The 13,580-nt window shown below is 39.5% G+C and overlaps 2 protein-coding genes and 1 non-coding gene across 4 annotated transcripts in view; 2 read left to right on the forward strand and 1 right to left on the reverse strand.

Moving 5' to 3' along the window:
* LOC144658658 (protein MMS22-like) overlaps positions 1–13,580 on the reverse strand; it is a 46,518-nt gene that overhangs the window by 28,797 nt on the left and 4,141 nt on the right. The window contains exons 5-6 of the mRNA XM_078519119.1: positions 12,416–12,494; positions 11,536–11,801 (exon numbers count right to left, since the gene is read on the reverse strand). Coding sequence (XP_078375245.1) covers positions 11,536–11,801; positions 12,416–12,494 — 345 coding nt within the window. The remainder of the gene's footprint in view (positions 1–11,535; positions 11,802–12,415; positions 12,495–13,580) is intronic.
* LOC144658687 (uncharacterized) lies at positions 3,188–9,048 on the forward strand. Of its 2 annotated transcripts, none has more exons than XM_078519156.1 (2): positions 3,188–3,311; positions 7,050–9,048. In XM_078519156.1, the coding sequence occupies exon 2, from the start codon at positions 7,055–7,057 to the stop codon at positions 8,288–8,290; it is 1,236 nt and encodes a 411-aa protein (XP_078375282.1). In that variant the 5' UTR covers positions 3,188–3,311; positions 7,050–7,054; the 3' UTR covers positions 8,291–9,048. The 2 variants fall into 2 exon arrangements, with proteins under 2 accessions (XP_078375282.1, XP_078375283.1); XM_078519157.1 differs by having other exon boundaries at positions 3,225–3,311; positions 7,055–9,048.
* On the forward strand, positions 10,297–10,417 carry LOC144659056 (U5 spliceosomal RNA). The gene has a single exon (XR_013571862.1). It is a non-coding gene; the product is annotated as a U5 spliceosomal RNA (small nuclear RNA).

The raw sequence follows: 13,580 nt of genomic DNA on the forward strand, positions 1-13,580 counted from the left end.
TATCTCCTCGCACACGAGACATTCCGTGCCTTCCTGGATCCAGACAGAGATATAAAACTCACGCAACGAAGTTAAATGCCGCGCGCCCAGGCCTGAGGGTCTAAACATCGAAATATGATTTGAATTATAGAATCTGAACGATCACTATTCACAGATATTGACCGCTTATCTGGTAAAAGCCCTACAAGCTCATTAAACAAATTACATGATAACAAAATTCCTTGGATCTATCTCATAGTGTACGCCGAACGTACCACTAAAGTACGTTGACATAAACTTGGTGTATATGATAGTACTTAACTGTTTATCTTATACTTTCGGCTCGCGTGTCGGAATTTTTCAAGAACATTAAAACGTTGCTAGGATTATTCTCATACAGAAGGTTGCTGTACAATGTACTCCAGAGTTCCAACACATTTATCTGATTTTGAGCAACCATCGATTATTTGATTCTTTTTATTTTAGTTAGTAAAAAAGCTTTTTGAAAACTTATATTGTTCAGCTAAACGCTACTTTTCTCTCTTGATTTGACGTATAAAACTTTTGAATGCAGAGGGAACCTTGCTGTAGTGCTAGCCTCGCATTTCAATTGTTTTTTTTCCTACAATTTACGTATGGTTTGCAGATTCTGCAACGGTTTTCCTCAAGGCTCCTTAGATTTTGGACTTAAATGCATATTGTGCAGAAGATTATAACGATATGGTAAAAACATTGGTTCTTTTTCAAGCAGCCGACGCCCCATAAATTTCAGAACACTTTATTTCTAAAGCAGGGTAATTCGCACATATAAAACTAGCACGAAGATACGTGTGAGCAACTCTGTAAAACAAACAGTATAGAACTTATGATTTTTATTACCTGACACGAAAAAGCAAAAAAGCTAACTACAACGGGCTCGATGGAAATATCTCTGTGCAAGAATCAAACATATGGATTGTCAATTATACCAACCTTCTAGCAACTTTTCTTGTAAGTGTGTTAAAAAAAATCCTTGAAAGCCGAAAGTGCTCTTAAAGGCCACAACATCCGGTTTTAATTTTGAAAATTGTTTACTTTGATATCACCGAACTTTTAAAGCATTGCACCGAACAGCTATGAACGTCACATACAAGATGACTTATTGCAGTTTTTTTTTAGTGTATTTTCGTGGCTGGAAACGACTGCCATCGTCAATATTTCCTGAAAAAGAGAAAGAAAACGCGTAATTTCTGCCGTGCAAGTCGCAGTTTTCAGTGGCTACTGGTCGCGTTCTTAGATTATATTAAAAAGCAATTGAGATAACAATAACAAATTAACATATTACTAAGGCGCCTGATGTCGGAGAATTTTAGTTTTAAACAATTCCTTCAATTAAGTGATTTGTGCCCATTGAAAATTATCTTAAAATGGAAAGAGTCAGTGTTTACTTCTTGAGATTCAAAGCAGAAAGTCGCTTCCTTCCTTTTGGTTTTATTGATCTGAATTAACGGAATCTCCTAATCTAGAAGGCGTGGTTGATTACACATTATAGATGTTGTGCCTTCCTAATCTTCTCAGGAGATCCTGAAAGCGAAGGAAATTCAGTAATTGGTTCTTGAAAACCACAGGAAAACCGTCGTTAAACCATTAGCAAATGTTTGACACCTTATACTACAAAAAAAAATCTTTTGGAGCAGGGACCTTGAAATTTCTAATGCAATTCCATTGGTATTCAACTGAAGAGGAAAATCGATTAAATTTAAATTTTACCTTAAATGAATTAGGAGATATCTCGATAACACATATTCATTTCAATGATGGATTACGCGATACCGAAGCATCATAATGATTATAGCAGAAAAGTCAATCGATCAAATGCAATAAAAAAAAAACAAATTAAACGCTGAAAATGGCACAATTTCGCATACAGACATTAGAGCAGTGGCTTCGAAAGTTGCGTCAGGTAGTCATAATTAATAGTTCTGTCTTTTCAAGTACAGCTGGGCATAGAATTTTAAGCTGGTCATAGTTAAGGCTCAAACGGCCTTGAAAATGGCGTCCGAACGGCTGGCGACCTGACACTTTCAATATGCAAGCTTCATGAGGTCCTATGAGGTGTCTTTGACAAGGTGACGGGCGCATGCGCTGAAGGTCCAATCCTGAAAAATACCTGTGTCTTTGAACACTGAGTAACTTTCTCAAACGAACAAAAAACAACAACTTGTGACATAACATGGGAGAATTGGGACACACACAATGAAGGGCGAATTTTTCGCGCTGTATATTTTGTACTATCTGAAAAGAACCTTTCATCACTCAAAGACATAATATCATTAGCGTAATTGATGAATACGAACTAAATGAAAAAGAAACCAAATTGCACGCTGCTCTTTAACTTGAATTAATTAAGAATTAATAAAAAGCAGCCCTGCAGAGACGGAGAGATAAAGAAGCACATATTGCAAGATTTTTCTTGTCTTTCACTAGCGAGATGAATGAGTTTTCGAGATACGATAAAATAACTAATCAAAATGACATTGAAATTTGCTGATAACGAGCGTTGTCTACAGAGAGCTTCAGGCAGGCCACGAAACGTTTTAACAAATTTTTGTTGCAATCATGCCAGGTTAACTGAGAAGCAGTGGAAAAAATTCTTTGTAGAGTTTCTAGATCGTTCTACGAGTTTATTGTCCAGACTGAATTCAAACCTTGAAAATAACAGGGGTTAAAAGTTGAAAAAACCACAAAGACGGGCCGCAACGTTGGGCATAATGCTTCAATTAACAAACCTCTCCTTATATTTTCAACAGAGACATTATGGAAATGAATTTTTTTGTAGAAAGTTTAAAGCGTTTTACATAAGTTATTGGTTTGAAAGAGAGCGCTAGAATGCTAACCAACAAAAATAAAGCGTCGAGCGTTCATAGGAAACCTTTCCCTTCATTTAGTTACATTTTTTACATCAAAAGGAAGCTTTAACTTTAATCCTGGGCTGAAGCAATTCGCGGTTTCCGCTTAGCGCATCCAGAAACGACAGTCGAGACATAGCAAGTGCAAAAACCATCAACGCCGCAAATTGGACGAGATCGCTTCTAACGTGCACCAGTCACGCCCCGGCGCGTTTTCAAGATTCCTTCATTGGCAAACAAAGAACTTAAGCCGTTTATCAGGTTAGTTGTATCCGATTGCTGAGCCATAGGTCTCGAGGTTATCTTCAATGGGATATTTGGTTAATTTCCGCCCCCAAGCAGATATAAACACGGCCAAGTACCTGGTAGACACGGTATACTTGCAAGCAACTTCAAAACGTTCGCAACTGCGGTGACCAACATTAAAGGAGAACTTGATTCACGGTGAGTTGTTCCGCATCCACACTTTGTTGATCGAATGCATTCTAGTTAAACAGGTGTATCTTAACGGTAAATTTGCGTTCACACGAGTTTTAATGTCAAACAATTTTCGCGTCTCGATCGAGACGTTCCAGTTCTTGAGTATTATGACGATATATTTCATAGTTTAAAGATGGAAAGTTTGCGGAAGGCTGAGTAGACTGCATAGTTTGAAAGAGAGCAAACGCTTAATTAATCGAATTGAAGAAAAAACAAGGCCATAAATCCCGTTAGATATTCCTTCCAAGGTAAAAATAGGTGATCTTGTGAGCATAAGTCGTCGAAGAAACCACATTCTGAAAAGTTAGTGTTTTTTGGCGAGAAATGCGAGATATTTTATATCAAAGTTTGCTCGTTGCTTCATAAGGCCTACAACACGAATCGATGAAGCCTTTAGCAATAGTTTAATCGCGATGAATGATAAATTAGAGTCTTTAAATGTGCAAACAAATGTACACCAGGGGGGATTAATTCTTGCCAGCGAGACGTAGAAGCCAAATAAGGTCACGGCACAACAATAAAAGGCCTAGCCTGGGGAGATATTCTCTGAAATTTTACAGTGGATTGTTTCTCACAGTTTCAGAATAAGATCAAGCCCAAAGGCGTTTTTAAAACCATCTTAAAAGTTCTGTACTTCTCCAGACGTTTTAGCTTAGTATTTAAAGCTTATAGTTGCATTTAAAACTTGAGAACAAAATCGTTGTCACCAAATTTTGTTTATTCAACAAAGTAATGATCTTCGACACTATTTCACACGGACACAAATTTGGACCTCAAACGCGACGAGTATCCAAACACAGGTTTCGTGTATTAAATGGACTAACTCACGGATTTTAGCCGAATTTAGACACGGGAAATGACCATCAAATTAAGCGAAATATTAAAATAACAGTTAAGAATCATTTCAATAACACAGCAAATACAAAAGAAGATAGGGAAGGCTAAAAGTGACAAAGATTGAAATGGATTGCAATATGGGTTTTTCAAATATTGTTGGGCTGAACAGTTTTCAAACTAGTTAGTCTCGTTTCCTTGTATCTTTAAATTATTACGCCCGGGAGACACATCTAGTTGCAATAAAGCGATGGTTTTTATATTTAGATCCATAGAAGTAATGTCTTTGCAAACATTTAGTTTCATAGCAAGTATCTGGCAAAACTTGATAAAATAAACTTAACTCAGCTGTGACACAATCCCTTTAAAAAATCCCAAAATATAGCTTTCAAATTTCCATTTTTGTCCAGCTTTCCGATACATAAGTTCTAAACAGAGATTTTCGTGTTTAATCGAGATTTTACAGTGCTCAGTAAAGATGATTATGTGTTTGTGTGAAATAGTATAAAGGCACATTTGTGGAGGAGACCAGTGCGAGACCAGTGCGGTTTTCGTTTAACAGTTTATTGAATGCTTCGCACTTAGACATCCTTAACCTTGTTGTACAATGTAGTAAGAATTGTCAGTGATAAAAACTTATACGTCCCAGATAACTAATTGGCTTAAATAATAAAAGATGGGTTTTTTAAAGTTGGTTGAAATCGACGAAGTGACTTGTTAACGTTCAAATTTAGCTCGAAGATTCCTTTTAGTATTTCGATCAACCTCATACAAAGAACTTTATTTTTGACTCGGCAAACATTATAAAGTAAGGCTTTGTTAACCTTTGTTTAGTTTACTTCAAGCATCGTTTCCGGCATTGCGTGTCAGAAATTTGTCAGAATTCTGACAAAAATTCTGAAAATTTTTCGTCTGAAATAAAACAATCGACATTTTTGAGGATTTAACGTATTCACTTATCGGTAAAGCATCGAACACAAAACCTGTTTAGAATGTCGCATCACAGGAGTGTTAGATACAGATCGCGCAGTGCTGTTTTCGGCGATTTTGCGACCGCCAACTCGTATTAAAATTTAAAGAGACCTCTGATTGATGGTTTTTAAACACTGCAGAATGGTTAGCAAACAGAAAGTACTAGACGTAAAAGAGCATGAAATTTTCAAAATTGAGCAAGATTCGAAACATGGGATAGTCAAAATCAAACATGTTTTCTGCAAGAAAGGATCCTCAGTTGTTTTCTGTCAGCCCACAGAAATTACTTAAAGGTACGTTAGGTTTGTTTCCACAAGAGCTTGGTTTATAGGCTCAGAAATCTTATTTGTTTGTTACGCAACCTAAAATCTCATTACAAAGTGAATATCTCATTTTTTAAAAAATCGGAACTTGCAAATCAGGATCAACGAGATGGGCGAGAATTGGCAAAAACACAATGCGACCTCGTTTCACCAGGCGGAATTCGCAGAAATTAATTCTTCGTTTGCGATTCAAATTCTCTTCTGTGGACTTTAACAAGAAGACGTTGCAACATGTCTGGAATATGCGCGCTGGATTAGTCATGTTTGAGATACCAATTAAATTCTGAGGATTTTGGCGATAAAATCATAATAGGACCAAATCTAGTAGACATTGAAATATTTATTAGTTAATTGCGTACATACGTGCCATCTAAAAGGCCAAATGCATGGCATTCCGAGACTGTTCTCGGTGAATATAAAAGTCTAGAATAAAAAAAGCTCAGTTACCTGCAATGGAGAAGAACTTCAGACTTGCATGAAACCACGAAGAAAAAATACACATTAAAACATTATTTGTAGCAGCTCGTTTAATGTTCTTGGCGATTGAAAGAAGCAAACATGTTTTCAACATCTGTTGGACTTGACGATGCTTTCTTTGACTACCTTAGTGATAAAACATGTGTGTATGTGTTTTTTTCTTGCTCTGTTCAATGCTTCCCTCTCCTAATTACACGAGGCCCTTGGCATCTGTCAACACTAAACATTAATCCAAGTGAGATCTTAAAAAGATGATAGGCTACAAATGATCTGTTATCAACACTTTAAAACACGTGTTAGCTACCTTAGTTGTGAACTACGATAAAGTACTTCGAGGTAGTTTTGTAACTCTCTTTGAACAAAATCAGAAAAAGATGGCAGAATCTTCGATGAGGTCCTCTTCTGCTCTCAAAAAAAAAAATGGCGCTGAAAAAACTGTTTCATGGGTTTCTAGCGCGTGTGCTGTTCTAGTTAACTAAAACAGTTAAACGTCTCAAAAATTTTCGGATTCAATTCAATTCGTTTTGAGACTGAAATGTTCGATTGACATTCCCTCAACCAATCAGAGGCAATCCTCGCTCTCTGAGCCAATCAAAAAACAAACCACGTGAGCAGCCAGTCTCCGCCCTCTATGACCAGAAACAAACTGGCGTACGTCGTCTCGCAAAACTTGGCAACTAAACAAAACTACTTAACGGGCCCACAGTGAAAAGACATCAGCAAATAGCTGCTTTCATGTGGTGAACGATAATTAACATGTTCTGCAGGTGGACCACCTATAACCATGCAATTATAGATTCAAATATCAATGTTCTAATGTTAGTTGTGAAAACTTGGTGGCACATCAAGGAAATATGTAAGAATTTGATGACTTTCGTTATTCTCATTGCAAAGAGAAATTTGTTGTTGATCACTCAGTCTCACGCGAGTCAGTCTAGAAGGAATAATATTGTTACCAAATAGAATGGCTTTTTAGGATTATGTTGCATGCAAAAAGGACAAAAAAAGCATTATTTGAAGTTAGGATTCCTGTCATTTCCCGTTTTAACACGGTGAACTTGTCATTAACATCCTTCCTTTTATGCTTTTGTGCTAGACAAGATGGCCGGCGCTGGCATTGCCATGATGATCGTCTCCATAGCAACCAGGATATATACTGACACAGGTGGCCCGGGGCTCACCATCTACAGACCTCAATGTCCCCCCGGATTTTGCATTCTTGGGGACTACGCGCAGGAGGGGGACATCAGCAAACCAAACCACGGAGTCATGCTCTGCATTCAGATGAAGCAAAACTCCACCAACGTAGCCAAAGCTGAGGGGTTTGCCCAAGTATGGAGTAGCGAAGGACCCGAGAGCGGAAACGGCGGTGAAAGCGACGATGAGGGGCCTGGATCGAGCGAAGGGAGCGCTAGCGGGTCGGCTTCCGGTCACTCCGGCATCTTGGCATTTTGGAAGCCCATAGTTCCCAGCGAAGACTACGTCGTATTAGGTCACTTGGCAACGACCAGTTACGAACCACCGTCGTACGATCACGTGTGCGTTGTGCACAAACGCGTGGCCATACAAGGAATTCCTGGCCGACGGGTGTGGGTTGAAGAGTCCCGGATGGCTACCCTTTGGTCTGTTGCGGCAAGTTACCACTACTTAAACTTAGGGTTGTTCTTAAGTAGCGACTCAAAATCGGCGCCTCGCATCAACCAGTTCAGGTCGCTGCTGCCCGAAGTTGTTCCAGCTCCTTACAACGCTTCGTTGTCGATCAAAAAGCTCACCAAAGACGACCTGGCTCTTATTTACCGCGGGCAAGAATGCAGGGCTTCCAAGCGCCTTAGCGTGTACCTCCCTCAAGCCCCTATCGGTTACTCTCCTCTAGGGCACTATGCAGAGCGAGGTTTCAGCAGGGCAGGGCAGGCAGCTCAGGTACTCGTGGTTAAAGAGATAGGAGGAAAGGGCCTGCTAAGACACCCGGCTACCTACCAAGAGCTTTGGAGATCAGATGCAAGATTTAACAGCACAGAGGCAGCCATATGGCGTCCCGTGCCTCCCCCCGGATACTTCTGCCTGGGACACGTGCTAGGCGTGGGCTTTGAGGCACCCCCTACAAACGCAGTCGTGTGCCTTCATTGGAGCGTGATCGGGAGGGGCTTGCCATCGCGAAGTAAGCGAGTGTGGTGGAACAAATGTTCTCACAAGAAAGACGCAACTATCTGGCGAGTCAGTGGGCTGGACGACTGCCTCAGTGCTGACACATTCGTCATACATCGTGGACTCCACAACCCGCACTGGGAAGAACTGCTTTTTCACTGCTTTTATCTGACTGAAGTGTCGGTCAGATAAAGTGGCGTCATCCGCAAACAAACAAACAAAAAGAAAACGTTTTCACTTCGTTTAGTTAGTCTTGAACGTTCCTTTTCGTTGCTTTTTGTTTTGTGCATCGTGCATTAACGAACTCCAGCGAAATTACAGTTGAACATTACTTGTCACGTACTCAAACTCTTGCGCGACAAACCGCAATGCTTGTCATGCAATACATAAAGCGTGACAAATGCACAGTATCAGAAAAAGAATGATAGTTACCTAAAACGATCGTGAAAAGAGAAGATTAAATAGTGTTAATCGTTCGCTTAAGAATACTTTCATGGTTTTCATATTTTTAATTTTAGTCTTTTGGACAAAAGGAATGATATCACTGAAAGGTTCTGCACAATCCCTCTGTTACTTTATAAATGGAGTTAAGTCATGATAAACTTAAAGAAATGCAAGGCAGTCACTAGGCAGAATTAATATTATGGGCAGGGGACTGTCGCGTAAGCTTCTAAGCATTACTTATTGTAGTTTAATGAACTTCTTACGCTAAGCGTATTGTATGCAGAAATCGTTTGAAATAAAAGATAAACTATTAGGGAAAAACTACAAGTAAGACTTTTTGCTTTGATATTCACATTGATACTTTGATATTTTAGTTGGGTTGAACTGGGAGGAGTTAACGTAGCACGGAAAAATCAAAAATTGAAATTGAAGTAAAAGACTTCTGAAGAGAGCCTGATAACTCCAGAAATGAGAGAAATGACTCTACCATCCCCCTGAAAGCGACCATTAAATCTGATGTGGTTGTTAATAAATCTCGCCATTTCAAGCTTCCACTCGTTAATACGCCAGCAGCCTATGATAATTTTTAGAGATTTGCTAAATGTTGAGTACAAAGGCAAGGACATGGAAAATCACTTACAACTTTTACAATTTCCGCTACATAAAATCCCTTTCACAATTAGTTTTTTTAGCTAAATACTTCAGACACTTTAATAAAGTATTTCATTCGTATTTCATTCACTGTTGTGTGTGCATGAGTTTTCATCATCATCGTGGTTTTATAAACATGGCTCGCAATTTGCCAGTTCTCGAAAGAAGCGACGTCCACGAAACGGGTTTTAACAACAGAATTTACGATCCTAGAAACTTTGGAACCACACTGTAGCTGAGAAACGACAAAGAAAATAAAGCAACTGCAAGAGCTTGCAGATTTTCGACAAATTAAATTTAAGTTTCGATTCATTCCAAGTTATCTTTTGGTAATAATGAGAAAGAAAGACTGATTATCATACGAAAGATTGACTTCGGTTTTAAGTTAAGTTCTCCCAACAAGAATCACAGAAAACGTACGAAAACCAGTGGGGAGAATTTTGACCCTGGTGCTGCTAAGAACCCAAGGGAGCCGCATTTGATCGCAAATGAAAAGCGCTGGCGAGTCGGGTGTACAGAACGCTATTTGCTAAATTCGAATCAGTTGTTTGGTTTGAACTTTTGCGAATTGTTTTACAAAAACGATTAAGTAACACCACATTTAATAAAGAGAGAAGGAATATTTAGAAGGAATATGTCTACGATTCAAAACACACTATCGGTCACCACTTGGCTGTTATGGACGCCAGTTTTCAATCCACGTGTTCTTGTTCTGTGATGTATGGTAATTTGGAGTTAAAACTTTTGTATTCTCATAATAATTGCGAGCCACTGATCAGCGAACCGTAAACAAACAAAGGGAAAAGATTAGCATGTGAACATGAATTAAAGCGTACGGCGGATCAACGAGAACAAAGTTCTCTATCAGTTTCGACCAAAAACAAAATCACTCTAGATAAGTCAAGTTAGAAATACATTGATACAAAACAGTGCTTTCTTTTGCTTCATTTTGAATCAAGCTTAACTCCATTAGACTGTCAAAATATTTTTGTTCTCTTACACACTGGCTACTACGCGTGCGCATTAGTCACACAATACCGCATGCAAACCACATGGAAGGAAACGCTAAGCGGAATTTAGAGGTTCCGTCTCTACAGTTTAAGTAACTCTGGTTTTCCTTCAACACGTATAAATCTTTCGCCTTTTACTAAAGATTTCCGTGGAGGAGAACAACTGAATGAGTCTATAGACTAATTTTTCGTTGCCCTGCCTTTCGGCGGGGCCCCTAAAAAAGCAAAAGAACAACCAAACTAGCAATCAAAGTCCCTTCGAGATATCGACGTTTTTGCATGAAGTACGAGTCGAAGGTTTATCCTGTGCATTGTTCTTCGAACTTATCATTACAGTTTCTTTGTAGTTTAATTTAACAATTTCCTATCTTCGCGGAGGAAATGCAGCCATATAATTTTGTCAAAAATGGCTCGTTCGCGCCGGGTATTTATACACATATTCCTTAACATTACACAAATAAACAGTGCAAATTTCAGCGAGATCTGACAATTCTATACTTTAAAACTGCAAGGACCTTTCGAGGCAGTCGATTACGGCAGCGAAATTAGCAAATGAAACAGCAAAATATGCGTTCGACGCTTTGTTTTTGCGACGCTATATTTGAATTGTTATAGGTAGACCGCCGTTCAATGTGTTCAAGGCCGTATCGTTACGATTGCTCCATGAAAAAGCACGAAAAAAAAAATACGGATATTTCCGACTACTGTCGGAGAAAACATTGCGTAAACAAATCGTTACACTCAAGCTGCGTTTTGTCTAGGCTCGGCGAGGGTCGGATATCAAGACCCAGGATTAAACAAAAGCCACATATACAGTGAATGCTTTCGAATTATATTTGAAGATGAAATACGAAAGAATTTTGCTGTCTTTGACTGAAATTCCACTCGAACTGCGTAGATACTATCGCATGTTGTAAAGCCGATTCATGCAACATTGCTCTCAACGCGATGTAAGTGCTAGTGATTATTTATTCGTGTTTTAGTTACGCAATCCATTGTTTGTGCGACGCTTTTTATAGATCGCCTTTCAGACACACGTGCGTTGAGATAAGAAAGCTGACATGTCACTTTTAAAATTGTTATATAACGTTTGTAAATGTGACAAGTCACGTTTTTTCCACGAAATCGCAAGTGATCACCCACAGCGGAAAGTAATCCCTTGAGAAATTAAAACAGTCCCTTGAGAAATTAAAAAAGTCCCTTGAGAGTTTACAAATATGTGGATCCAAATTTTGTCTACTAACCCCTATTCTACCATTTTTGCTTGTAAACAAGCAAAAACGTCGAAAAAAGCACAACCTAGTAAAGTGCTGTCGGTTCACATTTAAATACCTTGTTTTTCCATTATCAAGCAAAGGGTTTGAATGGCGGCCCAGTTCAGTTCCAAATGGAGATGAAATAAGTGTCCTCCGGCAGTCAAACGTACAGGAGCAACTGAAGACACTGGGTTTGTCCTTGTGAAGGATGTTGGCAGGGAAGAGAGTCGGCCAAGAAACAGCGACAAATCTTCCAGTTGTTTGGTCAGTCTTGATGGCAGAAGGAACAGTTCATGAAGGTGGGCGTTACTTGAGTTGGAATCTTGAACTGTGGTAAGATGACTGGAGTGGAAAAAAAAAACGAGGATTGAAATAAATTAGTTAGCAGAGAACTTTGGTGTTAGGTCCTGACCCTGGCTCTGACTCTAGCTCTGGCGAGCCTTACAAGAAAGGAAAGCTAAGCTTTGCTTTTGACAGCAAAGTGAAAATTTAAAAGCCTAAAGGACAAAAAGATCTGGTATTTTGGAGTTTTCTTTAATCCACACAGTCCAAGACATGAACGTGAAGTGCAAGACAAGGGTGTGAAACGCGAGACGCAAGCGAAAAGGTCGATAGACGAACGTGAGGCGCGAGATAGTAGCGTTAAGGGCGAGATACAAGCTTGACACTAGCGAATAGTCGGAGACACGAACGTGAAACGCGAGACACGAGCGTTTAGTGCGTGACACAAGCGCGACACGAGCGTTAATCGCGAGATATGCGCGTGACGCGTGAGACACACAACAGGGGAAAGCAAGTGACTCGCGTGTTTCACGTAAAAAAAATCCTCGTACTGTGAGCCAGAATTTACTTACTGCTGAATCCAAAAAGAGTTCCATTCTGTGATCAATTACAGGAAGTAAGGAGAATTTCAGTGTTGGTCTGAGAGAGATAAAAATAATTGAGTCTTGACTTACTTGTGGGTAAAATGCAGCAGGAAGGCAAAAAATTTACTGCATTTTCTTCGGAGTTCAACACAGCGCAAGTGTACATCATCTAGTGATTCAATCACACAGTGAGGTCATATTTTAGTTAAATCACAGTTGGTAGAGGGGGACTATAAATAAAGCTTTAAAAATACTAAAGTATGCTTCAAAAAAAGCAAATTCAACAGGATATTTTAAAACACTGTTGTGACGTGGAAAAGGTAAGAAATTATTCTGACTTTAACCTGATCCTCACTTTTTTTGGAGGGGATCAAAAAGCCTAAAAATAGTTGTATGCAAAAGCAAAAAAGCCCAAGTTAATTGTTTACAGTCCTCAAAAAAACATTGTCTGCAGGAACATGCAGCCGGAAAAAATTGTTTGCACACTAAATGACATTTAAAAAAATGTTTGTCTTAAAAAAAATTGACCCCCCCCCCCCTCCACAAAAATAATGGTCTGTCCCTAATAACATGAAGACAACAACTAAACCTCTACTGTTGTAGCGTTTCCACCTCGGGAGGGGACCTGGGGTGCGGGTGAAGAATACTCTGTTATTTTTTGTGTGGGTATGCTTTGTGCCGATGGGGCTCAAAAACCCTAGCCTATACCAGACTGTGTTCAGGGGTATTTCGTAACTTGATTCTGGACTCAGGGACACAAAAAATCACTACCCTATCCCAGACTCGCTTTTTTCCAGAAACTGTCACTACCACTGAGGATCATAGGAGCATGTAAAAAGAACCTCTATATGACCAGGGCTTTAGAAAGATCTTGGCAAAGTTAGAAAAGGTTCCTTTAAGATCCTCAAGGATATGATGGAGATTTTACCTAGACTGTCCACAGCCTCTCGATTTTTCAACGCAAAAAGGAAACGAAGCGAGCGCGAAGCGCGAGCATGCGGGGGGGGGGGGGGAGCCGGCGTCCAGTTCTCTCGCCATTCTCACCGCGCGCTCATCGATCGAAAAAACAAGAAAAAATAGAGGGCTGTGGACAGTCTAGATTTTACCAGGACCTTTAAATAATTCTTTGCAGGATATTGCAAGACTGTCAATCATTGCAAGGTCCTTAACAATCCTGGCAGGATTGTTGCAGGAACCTGCAGAATTTATGTGCAGAATTCTGCAAGAACCTCGAAATCTTTGCAATCCATGATGG

This window comes from Oculina patagonica, chromosome 6 (genome assembly GCF_052425735.1).
Source record: "Oculina patagonica isolate OP01 chromosome 6, crgOcupat, whole genome shotgun sequence".
Classification (NCBI taxonomy): domain Eukaryota; kingdom Metazoa; phylum Cnidaria; class Anthozoa; order Scleractinia; family Oculinidae; genus Oculina; species Oculina patagonica.

What these genes read in the sequence shown, in the direction of transcription:
- LOC144658687 (XM_078519156.1), top strand. Translation starts at nt 7,055, where the DNA reads ATGGCCGGCGCTGGCATTGCCATGATGATCGTCTCCATAGCAACCAGG.